Genomic DNA, 24,062 nt, shown 5'->3' with positions numbered 1-24,062 from the left:
CCCGAATTCCTCCAGCCCCCCCCCACCACTTTTTTTGAACGCGGCCTAAGAGGTAACATTTCTAGCAGCGAATTTCTGACCGCAGTGCGTTTCACAGCAAAGAAGTTCATACCGAAAAAGCTCTCTGACTTATATTTATAAATGTATCGATGACATAATTCATATTTTTATCCGATCGCGACCTATTGTGCCTACTGTCTTTGTCACTGATGACGTCATTAATCGTACATGATGTAGAGGAACGAAAATAGAAACAAACGTGTTTGAGCATGTAGTGTAACCTTTGACCCGTCATGGCGCTCTGACAACACGAAAGAAGCACAGTGGAGTCTCTACATTTACTCTCGAGCCGTCGACTCGCTCTGATGTGTTGATAAAAATGTCATCGGATGGCGGAGCCTGGTCCCAAATTGTATCCACTACGGATATCGATACACCCCCAATTCAAATAGTGAAGGATGAATTTGTAATTGGAAGGGCAAAAGGTGTGTTTCCACGTACCGCCCACAAATGAAAGTGGGTTGTTGTTATCGGCTGTACGTCAGTACGTGTGCGTCGCGATAGCTCTGCATGGCAGGGCTGTGTGTTACCGGCGTTATGAGGTGAGGTGGGAGGCCGTATAACGCCGGTAACACACAGCCTGCCATGCAGAGCTTGCGTGGCGAGTGCTACGCCGCCGATGCCGACAGCGGATCACTCGTGACAGTCATGTAGGGCGAGGTGGTTGTGTACTACAGTACAATGTGTTTACGCTGCAGTTACATTCACACTGCACTGTTTCGTTGAACATGGACATACGAGAGAGTTTCCGCAGTACAAGCATCAGCTGCAGTGCTGAACAGCTCGAGGTTTTTGGTATTTTGGTCGGACGGCAAAACCATTTTGCCGTCGAACCCGATTACCCGGCAAAACCTCGAGCTACAGCACTGAAGCTATACAAGCATTAGCAGTAGCATAGCTGTGGTGTTTTCAGACGGGATTTCTGCCTTTACTGGCTGATTTTGACTTTAACGGCTTATAAAAAGGGATAGTGTCGTGGGTAATCTGCTCAAAGGTTGCCAGAGACCCCATCGCCCGATGCGATGTAAACACTAGGGAGCAGGTCACCTCGACCCCTGCGTTCCGTTTCGACCCCAGTATTGCAGCAGTAATTTTGCACATAGTCTGAAGAAATTTAATTATATTCATATAACCCAACATGACTTTATTTCTGTGATGCTTAATATTAAGATTGAACACTTGTTCATAAAAAATTCAAACAAGTGATTCTGCATATTTTAGATTTCTTCAAAATCAGCTTGAATATTTCATAAAGTCAGTATCGCTATATATCCCGATAGACACTCAAAACAATGTAGAATCTAAAAATCCACAATTGTAAGATAAAATATGTTTGTGACATCATATCACACATCCTTAAGAATTTTATTCGGCTTCATAACAACTGCATTTTTCTCACAATCAGCACACTTTTGTGCTTGTAGTAATAATCTTCTTTCTGAACAGTTCCTCTTGTCCATAGCTGTAAAACAGCTCAACGTACGATGTTGCTGAAAACACTACGTGTCAAATAGAAGCAACCAGTTATAAATACATCTCCTACCAGGAATGTGACCCATTTGTAATGAAATATCTTTTCAATGGTCTTTCTTTCTAAATTTCAGCCTGTGACTTGTCCCTTAACGGTAATAAATTGGTGTCAGCGAGACACTGTAAAATAATTCGTGATCCAGAAACAAAAGAAGTGTGGTTGGAGGACAGCAGGTAAAGTAAGAACACTAATTTCTGTTGCAGTGGACATATCATTGGAGGAATACTTGTGGCATTGATTGAATTGCAGCTTCAATTTGCTGATAAATCTCTCACCATTCCATTGATCCAGTTTTCAATTCAGATCACCTACAGTGCGTTTCACCTAGATACGCCTAGATTATAGCTGAAATTGTGAAAACAGTTACATTGTAGATCAAGTGTATTTCTCAGTCTAGACTGTGGTGGCCCCATGCTGGTTTACTGTAATTAATCAAGGAGTCGGTGACTTTGAAATGTGTCGTGATACACAAGCTAATCGTTTGTGTTGTAGGTGAAATGTGTCCGTCTCATACACTGAGTTGCGGTACCTAGGTGAAACGCACTGTATACATCATGAATAGTGGGAATGTTTTGTTAAATGTTAGCAATTTTTATCTCTTCATAAGATATGTTATGATTAGTGTAGGAGAGAACAACTCAGTTCATTGCCAAATAGGGGTACATTGTGTTTTGAAGTAGCTAAAGAAAAAAGGGCGAGTACCTGTAATTTTTGATATTTATTCACTATCTTTTGTTTTCGTACGTTTTGTTCTACTCTCCCTGCTCTCTCTCACTGAAGCATGTTTAGATACACGGTTTTCATCTTGTCATTTCAGCCTGTACATGTGTAAACTGCATTTTTATTGTTGGCAAGTGAACTTTGGTCTGGAGTAGATTTTAAATGGAAAGTTTATAACAGTGCATTGCACCAGTATAGACATGATATCGACAAGCCAAATGGTTGGTGTTTCAACATTCTCTGGGGAGTAGTGTAAGAACTTGCAATGGATAGACAAAACGAAAACAGTGAAAAAAGTCATCCAAAAATGCAGCTTCATTGCCTTTAATGTAATGATTGAGAATTTGATATTCATGCAATGAATAACTACAAACTCTGTTGAATGGACGGAATCATACATATTACATACAATTCAGTGTTTTTTTGTGAGTGCTCTTATTGAGCACTCGCAAAAAAGTGTAGGAGAGAACAACTTTAATTCATTGCCAAATAGGGGTACATTGTGTTTTTGAAGTAGCTAAAGAAAAAAAGGGCGAGTACCTGTAATTTTTAGGTCATATTTGGTATTTATATAAATACCAAAAAGAGCTTATATGGTGAGTCGGTGGCGTCTGTATGTCTGTATATATGTATGTGGGTATGTATGTGCGGATGTATGTCTGTCACACGCAAAAGCTCCCATACCACCTAAGCTGCCATCTCAGTATTTGGTGTACAGATAGATGCAGGGGTTGAGATGTGACGTTGTTCAAATGAACACGTGAGTGTCAAAAATGTGCAAATGAGGTGAAAAACAGGGAAATTCTGCAAATGTTCAGGAGTGATGGCATGCCAATGACTGAAACAGGATACTCCACTGACCTTGAGTCATTTCCTGTCATTGTTTATGAACTATTACATATTAACAGACCTGCTCAAACTAAGGAATGGACCATTAGATCTTGGGGGGTGGTCACAATGAAATTGTGAACATTTTTTTTACAATTGTTAATTTCTAAAAAAATTTTTTTCCAAATGAGAAAAGCTGTGCTAATTTTTTTTCTGAGTAAATTTTCAGATTTATAATTTTTTTTAGTTCTACGTTGTCTGAGGATACAATTTACATCCATATCACTAGCGCAAATAAGATTGCATGCTGTAACTACAACATACATATGGCCTAGTGATTTATATTGCTGATAGATTTCGCGAATGTTGCAGATCATCTTTTGACAAGCTGAGAAGCTCTTTGCAAAAAATAGCGTCAATGACACTGTAGCTCCCATCCTGGACTATTTAGTGTTTGTTCTCTGGTCAGATATTTGAACATGTGTGAAAGGGATAAAGTGCATGAAGTGAAAATACTTAAATGAAATGTACTGGAGACAGTGAAATATGTTTAATGTAATTATTCAGAATATAAAATGGAAAAAATACAGAATGAGATATATCGAATACTGTGATACAACCATTAACTCAACAAGTCATTTACAATGACATAGTCCCCACTTGTAATAGGAGTATTAGTCTTGATGGGGCAGGAAAATATGGTCATTAAGAAGTATCACTGGAGTGTATATGTTGAGATCTATGGGCACATAGGTCTATGTCGTTGTTCCCAATTTGAAACACATGTGGCATGTCTAAGTTATGGTTCTAAATCGGGAAAAAAGATCAGACCTCTAGCAGTATTGGCCAGCCAAGAAATACATATGCGCATTATAAATGAGGTACAAGATGTGACATCTTAAGGTCTAATATCCTATCAAAATTGGAGGGTATAGAACTTGTGAAATATGCATATATATGTATAATCAAGGTCAAAGGTCATCGAGGTCACATGACATTTTGAAAAAAAAAATCATATTGCTAATTAATCCCTATATGCCAAAAAATCAGATCTCTAGCTCTATTCACTTGCCCAGAATTAGATGTGTACATAATTAATGAGGTAAAGCGTGTGTTGTCATAAGGTCTCCCATCCTACTAAATACAAAGGACATAACACTTATTTATTGACATAAACATATATTTTAGGTAAAAGGTCATCGAGGTCACATGACATTTGGTCAAATAATTTCTCTCCTATAGTTATCCCTATATACCAAAAATCAGACATCCAGCTCTATTGGCTCGCTCAGAATGAGATATGCGCATAATTATTAAGGTACAGTATGTGGCGTCATAAGGTGTCCAATCATACCAAACATGAAGGGTGTAGCACTTGTGGTTACCGAGTTATGGAAAAATATGTATATTTGAGGTCAAAGGTCACCGAGGTCACGTGACATTTTGTCAAAAAAATTGTTTTGCTAAGTTATCCCTACATACCAAAAATCAGACCTCTAGCTCTATTGGCTCGCTCAAAATTAGATATGTGCATAATTAATGAGGTACAATATGTGGCGTCATAAGCTGTCCCATCATACCATACATGAAGGGTGTAGCACTTGTGGTTACTGAGTTATTGACAAATATGTATATTTGAAGTCAAAGGTCATCCAGGTCACGTGACATTTTGTCAAAAAAATTGTATTGCTAAGTTATCCCTATATACCAAAAATCAGACCTCTAGCTCTATTGGCTCGCTCAAAATTAGATATGCGCATAATTAATGAGGTACAATATGTTGCGTCATAAGGTGTCCCATCATACCATACATGAAGGCTGTAGCACTTGTGGTTACTGAGTTATGGACAAATATGTATATTTGATATCAAAGGTCATCAAGGTCACATGACATTTTGTCCAAATATCCGAGATATATGCTTGAACGGATGGACTTACGGATGGACGAACAGACGGACATGACCCAATCTATAAGCTCACTGGACTTCATCTGTGGGGACTAAAAATTGTGTCACTGCATCCTTTTTGCAATATGAATACGATGAGAAACTAAATTTTTATTTTTTGTGGCCTTATACATGGGAGTCTATGGAGATCTGCCTTATACATGGGAGTCTATGGACGTGTAAACTAAAAATATGCAAATTTCACCACGATTTGCCCAAATTTGGGAAAGGTCACTCCTATGCACTTCCATACCAAGTTTCAAATCAATCGGACTTGTGGTTTCAGAGCAGGAGATTTTTTGACCAAAAATGGGAGAAAATTACAAAAAATTCATGAAAAATAGCAAGTCCAAGATACTGACCCAAGATGTGCACAATCATTTCATGTCAGCCCAAAGTACTTACATGCTAATTTTTCATGTAATCTGCTCAGTGGTTATTGAGTTTTTTCAATTTTGACTGTTTTTACATTTTTTCACTTAATTTGCATATTTTTGGCAATGACAACTTCATTTGAACAAAATCTCATCTACAGCCCATCATCCATGTACAAACCAAATATCAAGATGAAATGTGCAGCGGTTTTGGAGTTTTTGATGTTGACGGACAGACATACAGACATACAGACATACAGACATACAGACATACATACAGACATTTCCCTAGCCTATAAGAATAGCTTCCATTGCCATATATACATATGGCTATGGGAGCTAAAAATGTGGTGAAATTTCAATATTTTTGTTTTTAGGACAATTTTTGCCCTTTTTTGATCAAAACATCTATTTCACTGTAGCAACATGTCCAACTTTTGTCATTCTTATTTTTCTGGTTTAAATATTTCTTGTCGTTTTTCTGGTTGTACTGTGCAGAAATCATTGTCATAACATCAACGTAGAATTTTCCTGCACTGAACAGATAGAAACAACATTTATTGTTGATCTTTGGTACCCATACTGGTATGTACCAATTCTGATCAAATGTGAGCGACACCGTATAATTGCAGTATTTTTGATATTTATTCACTATCTTTGTTTTCGTACGTTTTGTTCTACTCTCCCTGCTCTCTCTCAGAAGCATGTTTAGATACACGGTTTTCATCTTGTCATTTCAGCCTGTACATGTGTAAACTGCATTTTTATTGTTGGCAAGTGAACTTTGGTCTGGAGTAGATTTTAAATGGAAAGTTAATAAAAGTGCATGGCATTGTCTATACTGGTGCAATGGACATGATATCGACAAGCCAAATGGTTGGTGTTTCAACATGCTCCGGGGAGTAGTGTAAGAACTTGCAATGGATAGACAAAACGAAAACAGTGAAAAAAGTCATCCAAAAATGCAGCTTCATTGCCTTTAAAATAATGATTCAGAATTTGATATTCATGCAATGAATAACTACAAACTCTGTTGAATGGACGGAATCATGCATATTACATACAATGCAGTGTTTTTTTGTGAGTGCTCTTACTGTACTGACATTAGTTATGTGACCAAAGTACTATATGTGTTATTTTGTGCTACTGATCATATTTCAACATTTCATCCTCGGTTTTCTCTGCAGTACAAATGGAACATACATCAATATGAAGACTAGGGTCTCAAAGGGCCAGGTAAAGTCCAGAAATGTTTAAAGATTTTGTATGAAGTCTGTCTTTATTGCACATGATTTAATGAATGCCAAGATATTGAACTTGCAGTATCTTGACTCTTCCAATCTCTTTTTTGTTTCATTGCAGAGAGTGGAGATAAACCATGGTGACGAAATTCATATTGTATTGTTCAAAGATCAAGAGGAAAAAAGTAAGTTGTCGCTGAATGTCATTCTCTCTTTGTTTACTGATTTTAAGACCTGACTTTCTTTTTACACGCCTGAATCAAGAATGCTAATAGGAGTTACTGCCAGAATGAATTTTTCCTTCACACAGTTTGAACAGTGAGAATAGACAATGTTCCATGCTGCATGATATTTATGAGAGTTAGTGTGATTATGATGCTTATCAGGAATTTACTGTGCAGCATAAGACAGACATTGCATCATGTATGGAGATCGAAACTGAATTAGAATCACACATTGCAGTAAACAACACATATGACACATTTTGATACAAAACTTGACATGTTTCAAGTGATTGCTAAACTGAATATCAGCATCTTAAAACATCTCTTAGCAAGTGCAAAATGGTCAGCTTTGATGAAAGGATAGCCATGAGAGACGACAGCTCCATTCAGTGTAACCATTGATGTGTATTCCAGTATTGCTTTGTGTGTGACAGACAGTTACGTATCCGACTCTCAAAATCATGTTCAACTTGTTGACACAGGCATCAAGTGTTTGTCCAATATTATTGGCAACTGAATTTCAGTCTGAGAAAGAAGATGTGTATGAACTTGTTTAAGAGAACAAAGTTTAAGAGAACATCATCAAAATTCAAGCAATTGTCTTCAGCTTGATTCCCTGTACACAGGTCCCATCTCACCATTGATAACAATGGGTTTGGGCAAAACCATAGTGGTAAAAGTATTAATAGAACAAAGTTTATGAAAACATCATCAAAATTACAGCTATTGTTGTTTGCATAACACAAGGTTTATTGTTTCTGCGATATTTTTGACACAGTAGAAGAACCTCATGTACTGTGGTATTCTAGTCATCACTTGATTTCTTTTAGGGATGGCCTTGGTCATACCATAATGGCTGTCTCACCACTTTGCTCTCACATAGTTCAAATATGTTTAGTTCAGCAGCTGGAAATGTTACATTCCAACACAATAAGCCTTTTTTTAACAAAAACTCGGTGCAGTGTACAAAGCTTTTAAGATGAAATAATGAGGAACAGCATTTCAAGTCACTTCCATAAATACATTGTGTAATATTACACTGATACTTCCAAACTTTTACTGTCGCAGGGCAGAGTGTCTCACAACTTGTGACCAATTGATGTTATCAAAGTTAAATTGCCAATAGCTGTGGACTTTTTGTCTCCTTTTTTCTATAAATGAACATTTTAAACAAAGTACTCTATATCTTTAACACTGTTTACTCACCCTGACATATTTTACCAGTGGTACATTTGAGTATTGAAAACTAGCTTTGGCATGGGTTTGGATAAATGGACATAGACCTGTAGAGTAGAACTAAAAGAATTTTCATAAAGGTCCTATAGCTTTATACTGTATACTGATCCGGACCCTAACAATTTCCATGGTTACTAGTGATAATGCAACAAGGCTATCTGATAATCTTTACTCTTTCCGAAGACAAAAATTAGAATGAAAACATTGACTATTGCTGTTTATTTATATCTCTTGCAGATGTAGCATACCTGTTCCAAGATTTGGCAATTCTTGAACTAGAAATGATGGAAGAAACGCTGGAATATGGTGATGAGAAGAGTTCAGGTTAGATTTCACATAATGTAACTGAGCAGTTAGATTTCATATCCTCAGAACCATTGTCATCTCTCCTGAAATATTTAGACAGTTGTGTTCCTCAAAGTAAAAGACTCTAATATTCTTGAATCGAATCTTCTGAACTCTAACATTGTAAATTTCTGCCTTCCATGTACTGTAAAAACCCTATCAATTCGATCAGAAAAAAATAATTGCAATTTTAAATAGTTAAATTATTAGAAAATTAACAAAGCCAAAATAATTTAAGTGGTTGAATTATTAGGGATTTCAACTTTTTTGACAGTTCATAAGTGATATGCTTACCAGGGAGTAATCAACAAACCTATGGCAATCATGCCTTCTCACACACTGCACCCCTCACCTGGAACAATGTCCCATTAGAAGTGTGCCAGTCACCTACTCTTGATACTTTCAAGAAGAACATCAAAACTTTTCTGTTTAGTGGAGCATACTGAGAACATCTCTGACTCTGTAAAGCACCATTGAACACAACTGCATTTTGGTGTTTGGTGCTATAGAAAATCTATATGATTGATTGATTGATTGATTGATTGATTGATTGATTGATCTTGGATGATTGAAATATATAAAGGGGACTTTTCTGAAGTCCTGACTTAGACATTCTGTGCTGTACATTGTATTGTTCTATGTATTTTAAGGAAAACAAAATGTTCATGCAATTCCAGTTTTGTAATACATGACATCCCATATACCCATTCAATTAATATTCACCCAAAACTAACAATGAAGGGGAACACTGGGCATTAGTTAGAAGACAAAATATTTCTTGTACACATAATTTCAGATTAACTCTTTCACCCTGTTTCCCTGTTTACATGTATATGTCCAACTGTGCCATTGATAGCAAGGGGTTTATACCAAATTGTGGTGGGGAAAGGGCTAAAGCCCCAATAGCTGCAAGTGTGTAATAAACTGATCTCAAAATATCCTCAATTTTCCAAGAGTTTTCTTTGAATAAGACCGATTTAAGAATGAAAAAGTGTATAACACTGTCATACATGTTGAAAGTGGCATGTAAATTCAAATGTTGTAACATCATTTTAGATTTCCCGCCATTTTTAAAAACTCATCATTGGACAGAGAAAATAAAGATTACAACAACAAAATGTTGGCCATCGTTTGTTGTGCATTCAAGTAAATGGCATCATGCTTGTTTATGATCATGATGTGTATGTGCAGGAAATACATTTTTTGTACTTTTCCATGGATTGTGAGTGCAGCATCCCTTTATTATTCATTTAACCTCTTAAAATGCACAGGCATGGTCCAAATCAGTGAGCAGTGATACTTCTATACGTGTCCGTCAGTTAGCACATTCACTTGAACTAACTTAGGTTTGAAAATAACATTATGAAAATAATGCATAAAATTCACAGTTACTGGGGCTTTATGAGAACAAATCAATCCCATCCTAGTGTCCTTTTATTTGCTAAATCACAGATTGAGATAATCCAGTAGACCATCGTTCTCCAAGACATGTCGTGTTTCATCATAGTCTGTAAAACATAGACTGTTCATCCCCACACACACCACCACGCCTGGACCATTTACTGTCCATGCTGTTATCACGACCTATCCTTTTGGCGCTATGCTATTATGGAATGTACTTTGATTTGTTTTTGTACACTGGTCAAGTACACTCATCAATTTACTATAGGTCCTGTTTAATCATTGCCCTGGGAATTCGACAATTTATTTTTGAACTTCCTCAAACTCCATACTTGATAAACTCGAACTCTATACCTAAGTATGAAGGAAAAGCATTGTTCTGTACAAGTAGCTGGTTAAAATTAGAGATTTACCAAAGGCTTCAACCACTCTAAATGAAAGGAGTATTTTCCAACATTTATAATGGTCATGCCATACTGTTTTTCTCACTGTTCAAATTATTGGTCAAACCTTGCATTGTTGGACTTACATGAAATGTGATTTGATAAAAAGTTGCCATGGAAAATATTACCATACTTCTATAGCTGACCAATCATTGAACTGCTGTGTATGGCCCTCCAGGTAGAATGCACATGGCAACATTGAATGTCTCAGGTCAGCTTTCAGGTCATAACACAGCAGAATTTTCCAACAGCTTCAATAAAACTTCATTGGCCATAAAAGCCAAAGTTCAACTAAATACTCGAAAGCATGTTCGAGAATTGTCTAAAATCCACGTGCATCAAATAAAAAGTTTAACCAGAGATAACAGCTTACCTAATTGTTTATGCATTAAATGCAGCTCTCTTCAATGATACCTGCTAACTTATCTCATGAAATGGTGAACTATGAGTGAAAATAGTGATGATTTTCTAACTTTGATTCAACATAGATACTGAGACCCAGGAATACAATGTGTCAGAAGACATGGAGACCTCAGTCAGTGTGAAAAGATCTCACACTAAGGTTAGCTTTGTCACTCAAATATTTTCCTTTCCTGAATATCAACAAAAATATCAAGTGATGATAGAGAAGCTGCCTCACCTTTCAAGTTGTTATGTTGTGATATCCTATTGCTCTTCAACTAACCTCCGTGTCATGTTGGCATTGACCTGTGTCACAATGTATGTTTCTGTGACCTTTCACCCTGAAGACTCCCTGTCTTTTCTCTGAAATTCAGTTTGCTATTACCAACATGGAAAATAGGTCAACTATTGTTTTGATAGTTTGTGTCTTGCTTATCATGATAAATGTTTTCAAAGAGATATCACTCCTCGGTACTTGAGATAAACTTAGACTCTGTCAATCATGGTTATCACAAATAAGTTGCAGTGCATAGTTTGGTAACGAAAATAAATGAAAAACAATGGACTGTTGTCTGATATTTTAATATTGAATATTTTGAAATAAGGGAGGCCGTGATCTGTTGTTCAACATTTTCACTAAATTTAAGATACATTTCACACATTTTGCATTGCTGGCTCGTCTTGATAAATTGCCCAAATCAGCATAATGTTCCATTGAGAGTTTATTAATAAGCGAAACATGATGATACAGAACAAAATGTAAACTTCTATCAGAGCCGTAAGCAGTTACCGTAGTCTCTGATCTGAATAACAGGTAAAATGCTGGCTTCATACTTGTATCAAAGAAAATTGATATGGATTCCAAAAGTTGCCTGTGATGGTGAAATACTATTTTTCAATTTTGAATTATTTCTCTGAGTGTCATGAATGTAGCTGCATGACTGTGTTGTTTTCTTTTTGATTTTCTGCAGTTAAAAGCAGTATGCACTTGGACAGTGACACTTTTGCTCAAACTTTCATAAATGATACTATCAACCATATTCTCACCAAAAATTTAGAATAAAAATCAGGGGTTGCGGTGCAAAGTTTGGTGTAAGAGAAACAAACTACCTGACATTAACCATTATTTGATTTTCAAACAAGGCAGCTATCCCTGTCTTAGCTATGAGGGTAAAAATACAATTTTTGATTTTTGAAAATCTAAGATGGTGAAAATTTATACCACACCAAGAGATTTAAAATGAATTCCCCACTAGCGGTAGATTAAACCAAAATAGTAAAAATTTGAGAACCTGAATATCTGTATCCATGGGGCATTCTTCCTGAATTGATCTTCATGTTCTGTTAGGATGAGGACATTGTCGAAGAACCAGCTATGAAGAAAACCAAATCAGACTCAGAAGAAATGGACACAAAACCAGGCACCTCGGGTACATGCAGCAAATCACAAATTGTGAAAACAGCTCCAGAAGAAAAAAATGTAACTCAAGATGACGGACAGGAAACAAAGACAAACAAAGAACAGGGTGTGTACCGGGTATTATGAAACATGAATATATATTTACCTAAATTTGCAATAATTTTTCATAACTCAAATATCTGGTGTTTATATTTAGTCCCCTGTGCCCTGATGGAATGATGGGAAGACATTTTTCAATCAAAGTTACCAGATTTACAGAAAATACTTCAAATATCGCATGCTGATTAAGTTGAATGTGGTAGAGTTACTATTTTAAACCATTTTTCAATGATTGTATTTTTCATAGACGTAGCTGAGAAAGAGAAAGATGGAGACCTTGAGAAGGAAAACGCAGCAGCTGAAAGGAAAGCTAAGGCGATAGAGGCAGATTGTAGTGAGATGGACAAACAGACAGGAGGTATTCCTGTTGCCAAGGAAACTGACAGGGTGCTTCGTGGAGCAGGAGATTATGGAAAAGATGTAGAGAGAGATGAGATGGAAGAAGCATTGCTTTGTGGGATATGTCAAGATATGCTGCATGACTGTATCAGGTAAATATAAAAGTGAAGGCATTTTGACATCACATGATGTAGTGTAATGATTCAGAGAAATCTATGGTCATCTTTAAAGGCGGAGCCTCCCTCTAAAAGGGCGCCAACCTATGGCGGCGTTCATTGTGTAAGTGGACACCAAACAGGCAACATGCGGGCACCATTCCAGAAAATGCCACTTTTTAGTTTTTTTCAGGCCACAAAAACGCAGACAGACTGCTAAGCGGTCAGCGTGAAGCTGCTGCTAATAAAATTTTGTGGTTATATTCAAATTCGAATGCGACTGGAAGACAATTTTTATGAAATTCGAGCGTTGGTGGTGTGGAATCAATGACCGTTGGCGATTTGAACCAATCGTCAATCAAACGCTTGTATAAACTCTGTTTGCAGGATTAGCAAAAGGTGACAAAAGGTTGAGATCAGTTTGTGTAATTAATGTTATAGAAATCAAACATCGTACTGGCCAAGTTTTTGACTAGTAGGAGAACCCCACTAATTTGAGAACCTGGGATTGAAAATTGCGGCTTTAAACACTATTTCTCTCACTCTTTTTACTGACCTTTTAACAGTAAAACTATAAAGGAAAGTAACTCACAGTGTGATATTTGAAAGCAGTTTTGCAGAATATTTTCATCATATGAACAACAGGTTTATGCTAGATCATGACTTCAAAAACCTAAGCTCTATTGGTATCTCCATAAAATCTCAAAATTTTAATACTCAGCTTTTAACATGACTTAATATTTGTTTGTCTCACTAATTCTCTGCAGTTTACAACCATGTATGCATTCTTTCTGTGCTGCCTGTTACTCTCCCTGGATGGAACAATCTAATGAATGTCCGTCAGTAAGTTTCAACGATGTGAATTGTTCTTCTCATCTTTTGTAAACTTAGAGAAATTTTATTAGTTTTGATTATTGCAATTCATAATTTCCAGAACAAGAAATCCAACATGCATGGCTCTCCATGCTGACATGAAGGCATTGTTAATGATTGAAGTACAGAAAAGTTCTCTTCGTCCACTGTGAATTAGCAAACAGACATGTTTCGAACAAATCTCTTGTCCTTCATCAGTGTCCACACTTGATCTGACAGAAAGATCCAAATGCAGGCATTTAAATAGCTGGAGGTGTGAACAAACTCAAGGGGTGAAAATGTTTCATTCGTGAAAAATGTTTTAAGTGTGAACATTTAACTGTCCACTGACTTTCACACCTGCAGATACACTACTAACTGTAACATAACACATCTCAGGTCATGCAAACCAGGCAGTTTACTGACAAATCACATGTTGAATTCACTAGCTAACTGGTGGTCGATGGTATATACAGTTTCTGTATGGTTCTACATGTGTATTGAAATGCCTAAATTTCTTTCCTGTGTTTTCCCAACAGTGCCGTAACCGAGTGACAAGGCTTAGCCGTAACCATATCGTCAACAATTTAGTAGAAGCCTATCTCAAAGAACATCCAGGTACAAGAAATGACCACTGCATGTATACACCTTCATTCAATTCCTTTTAATGTATCTGATTTATGCTAACTCCTTCTCAGATAGATTTTTGGTTCAGAGGATCTGACAGTAAAGTGCACTTTTGAATGAAACCATTTTACAGAAATTTGAAATGCATTGGTAGTACGATATGCAGAGTTTTCAATGTCATTCTTATGCAACATGAGGGCATAGCTATTTATTCAATACATGTGCATTATAGAGGATCATTATAATTTTACCTCTGTTACTTTACTGAAAGGTAGTCAATCACGAATTAAAACTAACATTAAGTTTTTATCTCGTTGTATCACTGATGTAGCATTCGTATTGTGATTGACAAATGTTTGACATCATGTCTATGCTTGTTTATCAGAAAAGAGGCGAAGTGATGAAGAAATCAGAGAATTAAATGCCCAGAACAAAATCACTGATGACATGGTAAGTTCATAGGGATCTATTTATTATTAGTAGAATCAAAGACAAGTGTTTTATTAACTCTGTCATGCAACCAATCATAAACCAATGTCATAGCAGCAAGAAAATGGCACTCCTTGTTATTAATTTGCATTCAAATGTATCCCTGTTTTATTGTAACGCTTTTGATCTGTTATTCTGTTACATGCATCCACTGTGAAACAGGGCTCGAAATTAGCGGTAGTCCCGCGTCCACAGACTACCAACTTTTCCCTGGGGCTACCAAAACCCATAAAATGGTAGTCCACACGGACTACCAAAGCCTTGGACATGACATTACTTAGTGGGCGACATGATGTTGATCGCTGTGAGATGACCGACGCTCATACAGTCAACCCAGCTGGACACAGAAAGGACATGTCGACAAACTTTCAATAAAATATCATTATCTGAACTGATGTACTTTGATGACAGGCTCGGGAAATGATGGCCAATGAAAATTCATTTTCATAGTCATTTAATCACAATTTATCAGTCACAATTAAACACAAAATTATTCAAACTGCAAAGAAAAAGCTGTCGGGCCATCCACAACTTACGCTTTCCGAAGTGTACGAGATCATCCAATGATATGGTGGGGATATATAGTCAAAATTGCCACGAAAGTATTAGGAACATGACTGTACCAAGTTGTCATCCTGAAATTCATAGCCAATCTATTTTTAGCCATGTTATGTTTACACATGCTGAGTGAAAAGTATTTGTCATTGCGAACATCAAAATTTGCACATAAGGTCTGCGTATGTGTGAATAGGTCGTCAAACTTTGAGGCGTCACTGTTTTCCACTACCGTACACATGCTATACCGTTCTCCTAAGGCTATGATCTGCAGGTATTGATGTCAAAGGACTGGAAAATTCACTTACTGGATAGAATTATGCAAAATAAATCGTTCATTGTCTAGATATAAATAAAAATATCCTTTACAAAAAAACCCTCTTCATTCATGCATGGGCTACCAGACCTTGTCGCTGGGCTACCAACTTCAAAAAATGGTAGCCCAATTGGACTACCAGGGAAAAAAGTTAATTTCGAGCCCTTTTCTGTCCGAAAGGCTAAGTGCATTTATTAAATGAAACAAATCTTCATTGGATCTGATGAACATTTCTCAATGGTATATATCCAGGAATTCCACATTGGCTGTAAAGCTCTCAACAATCAAAATGCTGATATTTTTTGTTCTCTTTTTTGTTAAAGCTGCAACCAAAGGTGCGAGGGCGAGGTTCATATGACTACTACGATGATGATGACGATGAGGAAGATGAAGATGCGGATAATGACAATGATGATCACTATGATGTGTAGGTAGAAGGTTTCAGATTGATTTGACAAAATACTTGGATGATTCAGCATCCAATATAAAATTCACCTCTGGTGTTTTCTGAGGAAATCCATTTGTGGGGAAGAATCTGCTCTTTCTCTGTGGAAAACCACGATATCAACTCAGTACTTGGAGATACGGTATTTTGCTCACTGATGTTACCTTAGGTTGTCATTCATCATCACTGCTGTGATATGATTGTATTGTTGAATGTTGAATTCTCCAGTGTGACTGATAATTTTGCATGGTTCAGAGAAAGTAACATTTCTTTTGCTACGTTAATCATTGTAACAAGCCAAACACAGCTTTGAACATTCAGAAGGAGGGGACATGATAGTACATGTTCACCTGTACCATCTGAAATTCATGAAGTTATCTGATTCTTTCAACATATATGATAATCAATAAAACGGAGACCTTGTTACTGATAATGGGAAATAGTTTTCCTGGGATCTCCATTGAGATGATTTCAGACAGAGCTCTACTTTAAAGAATCATTAGTCTTACCACAGTTGCATGTAATCATGATAATAATTATGTCATACTGTCATACAACCTCCATATTTGCATTGCAGCATTGTTGATATTTGCATAGCAGCAAAATGTAAACTTGTCAAAAGCATTTTCTTACAGAAATGATTGCATTAGCTGTGGCTGTGTTTAATGAGGTGGCGCAGTATCACTCTTATGGGCATGTTATTTGTTCATTTCCAGCTAAAATGCGAATATGATTTCATGTGACTTCTATCGTTATAAATTTTACATTTAATTTTTTCTTTCTTAGACCATTGACAAGGTGTTACAGTCATTCTAATGAACGATGGTGTCTGATCAATCAACCTTGTTATTATTACAGGCCTACTACTGGTTTTGGTGTTAGAATTGTCCAGGCAGTCGGAGGGTTGTTTGGACTCGGTGTTGCAAGGTACGGCATGTTGCAACTAGTGACTTGTCATTTATGATACATGACAATCATCAAATGACTACAGCAAGCACACAGAATAGGATTTGTTCAAAAAACACGCTCAGTCGACCACGGAACCTTTCTACACTGATCAGTTCAGCTGTGTATGAGTTGTCTATCATGTCCAACAAAAAATGTGACTGTTTCAAGTTTTAGATGATAGGATACTCATACAAAACTGAATCTGTAAATCAATCTGTGTGATGATCATGATGAGAAGAATCATGATGTTATCACTGCCTCAACTGTTTTACAAACCAAAATATGTTATATCACCTGACCAAGATATTTCTACATCTTTTTTATACGTTTACTTTGGAATGTATGAGCATTGTTGATTGAAAAGGAAGCTTCAGGCATAATTAGATTCTATATGAATTCCTGATTTCTGAAATGCACTTTGTCATCTGCCTATGCTGTCAGCTTTTGTTTGCCTGTATTGATGAGATAGTGTTGTCGCTACCACAGGCCACCACCGACTATCTGCAGGCAGTGTCCTGGAAATGTAAATATGACAGCAGCAGCTACTACTACAGCAAATACTACAACAGTTACAACAGCATCAACAAGTACTACAACAGTACCAGCAGAACCTTCAACTAGTGACAGCAAGTCTGTGGCAGCAGCTGATTCAACAACAGCAGACTCTTGCAAAGCCTCTACATCAGACCCGCAGCCATCAACATCCACAGCTGTAGAGGGCGCCAGACCGTCAACGTCCAGTGATAGTACAGGAACCAGCACTATACCTACAAACACAAGGACTACCCCAGATGGGGAGACTGTGACCATGCCAGACCCCCCAGAGTACACCTGTATTCAAGGTCAAGTTCATCTCATGTGTCTTTGTTGTAAGCAAGCCATGCCAGATAGGAGAGCCGGGGCTGTTGTCAATCCAGACATCCCAGTCCAACAGTGTAAGTACTGTACAGTATTAATAATATCTTCTTGTTACATGTACCGGTGGTATCTATTATAAAGGCATACAAATATCTCTTCAACCAATATATAGCTTTGCAGATAAAATATCAGCCTAGTATTTTTCTCCAATCGTAACATTGTGTTATTTCTCCTATTACATGTGATTTGTTCGTTTATTTATTCAGTACTACTGGCCATCGGCCAAAATGTACAAAGGTATAGATGTTACATGTATCAGTAGCTAGTACATAACAGAATAAGCAAACATACAAGTCTGTCAAAAAAGGAAAATACATCGTACAAAACTATGTCACAAAATTATTCAACTATGAATTCCAAACTGACAAGGTCAGCTTCTGGTAATGTTTTATGTTTTGACCTCTAAAAACATACAGGGACAGTCAAGTGTTCATGGCTTTGTGGAGAGTGCCATCATTGTTCATTTTGTAGCTACTTTTGTTTTAGCATCCTGTATAGAACAGTGCCCCCACTCAGGTGGAGTTGAAATACCTGAATCAGCAGAGATTTACTGGACTTCTTGTTCATACTTGTTCATATAAAAAAATGGAAAAGTAAAGAAATTAATGCAATGCTTTGTTAGAGTATTCATATTGTGACACTAAATGTACCAGGTGCTAGGTGGCTTGTCTGTTCCAATATGTTGTATTTTGATCACGGTAAAGCCACTGAGAAATGCTGAATAAGACCTGTAAAAACTGCACCAGATCATAGTATAAGTGTTTCTGACTATGCTGACACATCAATAATACTTTCATTTTCAAACTCAGACTCAAAAAAGTCTAAAAATATTGCCTAATTGTATGTGAACTGAGGATTGACAAAGCCATACAAAAGAGGCATTGTACTGTTTTCTCTAAGTTTGCAACAACCTAAAAAATGGCAGAGGATTTCAAACATTGTCGATATACCGGTATGTCAAATGCAGAGACAGCTGTTGCAAGGTCTAGTAATAATTTCCACTCAGTCAATCCACTCAATATATGACAAGAAAACATTACCAAAAAGTTCAGACTTGTTGGTTTGAATTTGTTGTAAAATATCATTTTAACACTTTGGAGATGTTTTTACTTTGGAATAATGTTGTACTCTGTTGATTCCATTATAGTTTGACATCCTCTTACTCTTCTCAGGTGATATTTGTTACCGTGGTTACTGTCACATGTACTGGGGCTGTAAAAGGGTTGACTGTTATGGATGCTTGAATTATTTCCGAGGTACATGTCTCTTCATTTGTGTTCCATTTATGACCCTACAGATTCGAACACTGCATAGTTTATCTTATGTAGTTGAAGGTTCATATCATTAATCTCTTTAACATAGCATTTTGTATAGAGCCTTGTATGTGTGGTCCAATAATACCGCCACTGACTAATGCCTTCATTTCTTAAAGCCCCATCAGCAATATCTTTTGCAGTTTTCTCGATAAGATAGTTTGAAATTAAATGCAACAATGTAAAAATATTTACTGAAGCATGCCCACAGAACATTTTTCAAACATTGGCAATGAATACACAACTTAAAGATTTTAACAACTAAATTAATTTTTGAGTGGCAACTCAAATATGGCCACTGCAAATACACATGTAAGCAGCTGAATTTATTCAACCCAATTCATAGCCAATGATTCAAATAGTAACATGTTCAAAGACTGTATGGCTTAACAACAGCAATCCAAAAAAAATGTTGGAAGATTGAATAGTATTTTTTGAGTAAGTAATATGCAAAATGAAAACAGGTAACAGGGGCTTTAATAGTGTATCTTCTTTCATTACATTAATTTTCATCATACATGAGGGCCCAGGAAAAACCTTGCTTGATTTCAGTCTTACAAGAAAGCATACTGTAAAAGGTCAAAAGTCATACAGTATTACATCGCAAAGCTAGCAGGTTACATTGTTTCATAGAGTAATTTTTGTTCGGTTTCATCAGAGATATACTTAATCACTTTCAAAGACATTTCCCATCAGCTTTTTTTTTCCTGTTACAGACATGAATTTTGGCAGAAAGTCACTTATCAGTGTGGTAAACGATAATCCGTATGAATCTGAAATATTTAGGGTGAGTACAGTACAGTGTGCTGTTCCATGGGTTCTGGATGTTACAATATGAATGAGGTCATTGTTTAATTCATAGCAATGAAAATGTTTTTGAGCAAGAACCCAAAGAAAAATGATATACCATCCGGTTAAGTCATGTGGATTAATGTTTCATTTTGAAGGGCTTGCTGTGTTCCATAGCTGACTAAAAATGTCTTCGCGTGCCTTCTAATGCTCTTCTGGAGACTGGTAAATATCAAATACAAATATAATTCTTTGGTACATACTGGAAATTTCACATTTTATTGTAAACGATACACCTCCATATGAATAGGCCTTGGGTGATGAAAGGGAAGAGCTCAGGAAAGTCTTAATCAATTAACACATTAAATAACAAATTAAGGTAGTATGCACCTCGAAAGTGAAAGACTTAAACTTTTGCTCTAACTTTCCTCAAGGAATCTTTTAATCATTCTCTTTCAAAATCAAGAATAAAAATAGGGGGTCACCGTGCAAATTTTGGTACTAGAGAAACAAATTACCCAAGATTTACCGATATTAGAAATTCAAAATGGCCGCCATCCCTGTGTTAACTCTATGGAGAAAAATAAAATTTTCGAATTTCAAAAAACTAAGCCGGTAAAAAGTTTTCTTTCACCAAGAGCTTTAAAATGAACCCCCACATGTGGTATATCGGAAGAGAATTGTAAAAGTTTGGGAGTCCGAATGTCTGTCCCCGAGGTGCGTTCTACCTTAAGAGATAAGCTATATCAAGAAATAGTAACTTTATCGCTTTTCAATAAACCTGTGATACTGTTGAATATAATTGCGGAATTTTCAATGGCATTGTAAAATTTCATGAAAATATTTGTGTACATTATATTGATGCCGCAGAAATCATGGAAAATGAGCAATGAGCAGAATGTACAATGTAGTTATTACATTCTAGTCATATACTTGGCAAGACAGAACTGAGAAGAAGACGCTAATTTGTCATTTCTTCTTCCCAACAGAACTATATGGAAGACAATAACTTAACAGTGAAGGATGTCTTGAGGGAGTGTCTTGTGAGGCTGGACAGAGGGGAATATGTCACCACAGGTAGTATTACCTTAGAATATCTTTCGTCAAATGCCATCACCCCCTTAAACCAACACACTCAAATGTCCTGATGTGTGGTTTGATGTGTATATAGTTGTAGATGTGGACTGTATTTGTTTATTGTTAGAGTGGTGTTAGGGTAGTATTTGCACTGTATGTACAATGTGTTAAGTCAAACACATACAGGGGCATGCCACTATATGTACAAAAATATGTTGAGGTTTAACTTCTTTCCATGAAATCCAAAATTGCTAAGTACAGGATACAGAACTATCTTTAATATAGCATTTCTTGAATTTTTAGACTGAGCTTTTACGAAGAGAATGACAGTTTTCCAACTTGAATTCTTTGACCTACAGAATGTTTCCTTTGATTGGGAAAATTTTATTGCAGATGCCCATAATTTCAGAGGTCAAAAAGGGTCAGATGTCAGGATATGTTACCCATGTGGTCTGCGAAATTTTAAAGAGCTGGCGTATCAGTTTAGACGAGACATTCCTAGGAGTGAACTACCAGGTAACCTAATATGTCACATTAAGAACCTTATTTACTCTGATGTGTTTCACAGACACATCGTTTCATTGTACATATAGAATTTATTTGATGTATGCATACATCAAGAGTATCGACCTTCCTTATTGTGTAGCCATCATGGTATTATTGATGCCAAGATAGGGAAAGGCTGTATAGAATTGTCAATGAATGTACTGTATCACACCCAGCCTACCTTGAACAGCGCCCTCTATCACCCCAATAACTTTGATATTTTGGATTGCCCACCTTTAGCATCTGTAACTTCAAGACCTGATTGCTACTGGGGAAAAAATTGCAGGACACAGAGAAGCAGACCACACCATGCTGGGTGAGTATATCTATGAAAGAAACATGGTAATGGTGGTTGCTTGATCTACAGTCAACCAACATGCTCTCAGTTCTATGAAGCACAGAGAGAGAGTTTGTTACGAATGATCAATAGCTATGCCTTCTACGATGTTGGGAGTATTTTCAGTCTTTCATTGCAATTCATCACTGACCTTCCAATCTGGTAGGAAACTCTTTTGTTGCAACAATGTATTTTTTTAAGTAGTTGAGGGAGTTCATGCTATAAGGGGTGCAACAAATGCATATATATCTTTTCATCTCTAAAGCTCCTCTCAATAAGAATTCTACAAATAGTCCCATTTTCGTGGTAAATGTAACAGGTTAATCAGATTTAGGATGGGTACATTATAAAAATTTAAATCTTTTAGTTTTTAAAGTTTTGAAATTGTTACTGAAGAGAGATTTTGATTGGTTGCTTGTAGAATGTGGATGTTTTTAAAAATTACTACTTGATAGAAATGCTTTGGAGATGATGAGTTTATGTCATCCAGTTTGTGTTTCTTTTGCAGGCGCTTCAATCATATCTGTGAACAAACACGACATGAAGACATAGTAACAACAAACCCAGAAAGTCAACTCATGCAAGATGTGTCTGATACACTGCTGGATTATGATCTTTATTTAGATGCCTGGATTGAGTACAAAGCTTTCTGTGTGATCTGAAATGACATTAATATGAATATGCATTCAGGGGAAAGAATGGTCTTATGAAGGTCAATGTGAGTTATGCTTGAGAGCGGCAGTTTCATTATTCAGACTGAAACACAACAATGGTGATAATGTGATACAGTTTTATCAAATCATATTTAACTTAGACCAATTATTGACATTATTATTTTGGTCAAAAAAATGCCACAGATAATTTTATAAATTTCCTCTTTAAGTTGTTTTAAAGCATCACCATGAAATACTGGTGTAAATCAGCTTGTTGTGTCTTGATATGTTTCTATGAGGCAACTCTTTTGAAACAATGCAATCTTACAGCTAAAACAGGTCATTTTGCTGCTGGTTTTAAAAGGCATTGAAAACGTATGAAATTCGACGTTTTTTGTCTATGTTAAGGGGTTATGTAGGGTGTTGGAAATGTATTCCAAAAAGGAAGACACACGTATAGTGACTCAATTGTAAATGTCATCAACATTTCAGAGATTTGCTTCCAAACATACTACATAAACATACTACATAATCAGTCACAGACAGTTCAGATAATGAAACTCTTAAGTGTCCATACTTTCCTGTTTCTTGAAAGTGTGTGATTAAATGTGACTTTCTTGTACATAGTGAATAAATGAGAAAAATATAGCAGACTTTGATAAAGAGTAAATGAGGTGACTGATTCTGTATCAGCTGTTATGCACCATGAGAGCAAGTCAAATATATGAGTGCTTTAGTCAGTTAGTTTGCCACAGTAAAGTTTCTTTATTTTTCCCAACTTGAAGATCGATACATGACATTGAACTGAAGGCACTATATACATCTACATACAAATCGATCAATTTGAAAAACAGTGACTATCATGCTGAGGGAAAGTTTATGAAACGATTCAAAATTTTATTTTATGAAAAAACTCAACTTTCCTGGTTGTTTTTTGCTTTTGTGTTCTGTTTTGTCAACGTGTTTGAATGCTTTCAGTGAACCATTTTTATACCAGTATGACTGGTATGTCAACAGATCGCAGACTCTGAGATAGTGCCTAAGCAGTAGGGGTTGAAAGTTGTATCTCACGATGACAGCGCCCTCACCGCCACACCTTTGATTGGACAAGAACACACCATTCATTATCAATTTTTGCAAATATTGAGATCATGAAGGTAGCTCCCTCTATGTTGAGATGTATATACTATGTTTTGAGATATATACGCTCTGAAGTGTTCAAAACACCTTGACAAATCAGTGATGCAGTGTAGGCGAAACAAACTCTAATCCTGAATTAAATCACCTGAATGTCTGAGGAGGATACAGAATAATTTTTCCTCACATTTCTAATGCACATACAAAAGTACTGAAGTATTTGCAATCAAAATTGTAAAAACCTAATCATTTAGAATATATATATATATATATATATATATATATATATACCGGTA

General features: G+C 36.4%; 1 protein-coding gene across 3 annotated transcripts; it reads left to right on the top strand.

Annotated features, from left to right (window-relative positions):
* Window positions 1–280: 280 nt before the first annotated feature.
* LOC139145730 (E3 ubiquitin-protein ligase CHFR-like) lies at window positions 281–23,535 on the top strand. Of its 3 annotated transcripts, none has more exons than XM_070717038.1 (20): window positions 281–485; window positions 1,665–1,764; window positions 6,647–6,695; window positions 6,822–6,885; window positions 8,398–8,484; window positions 10,838–10,911; window positions 12,100–12,277; window positions 12,518–12,761; window positions 13,532–13,607; window positions 14,156–14,234; window positions 14,629–14,693; window positions 15,927–16,030; window positions 16,907–16,975; window positions 17,483–17,931; window positions 19,087–19,170; window positions 19,944–20,014; window positions 21,006–21,093; window positions 21,487–21,609; window positions 21,880–21,955; window positions 22,485–23,535. In XM_070717038.1, exons 1-20 carry the CDS (start codon window positions 380–382, stop codon window positions 22,636–22,638), a joined length of 2,340 nt encoding a protein of 779 aa, XP_070573139.1. In that variant the 5' UTR covers window positions 281–379; the 3' UTR covers window positions 22,639–23,535. The 3 variants fall into 3 exon arrangements, with proteins under 3 accessions (XP_070573139.1, XP_070573140.1, XP_070573141.1); XM_070717039.1 differs by lacking the exon at window positions 281–485 and adding an exon at window positions 618–720 and having other exon boundaries at window positions 22,485–22,775; XM_070717040.1 differs by lacking the exon at window positions 281–485 and adding an exon at window positions 618–720 and having other exon boundaries at window positions 1,665–1,769; window positions 22,485–22,775.
* Window positions 23,536–24,062: the final 527 nt, after the last annotated feature.

The sequence above is a fragment of the Ptychodera flava genome, chromosome 12 (genome assembly GCF_041260155.1).
Source record: "Ptychodera flava strain L36383 chromosome 12, AS_Pfla_20210202, whole genome shotgun sequence".
In the NCBI taxonomy this organism is placed as follows: domain Eukaryota; kingdom Metazoa; phylum Hemichordata; class Enteropneusta; family Ptychoderidae; genus Ptychodera; species Ptychodera flava.
The sequence above is the reverse complement of the archived record's forward strand: the minus strand, read 5'-3'. Positions and strand labels throughout refer to the sequence as shown.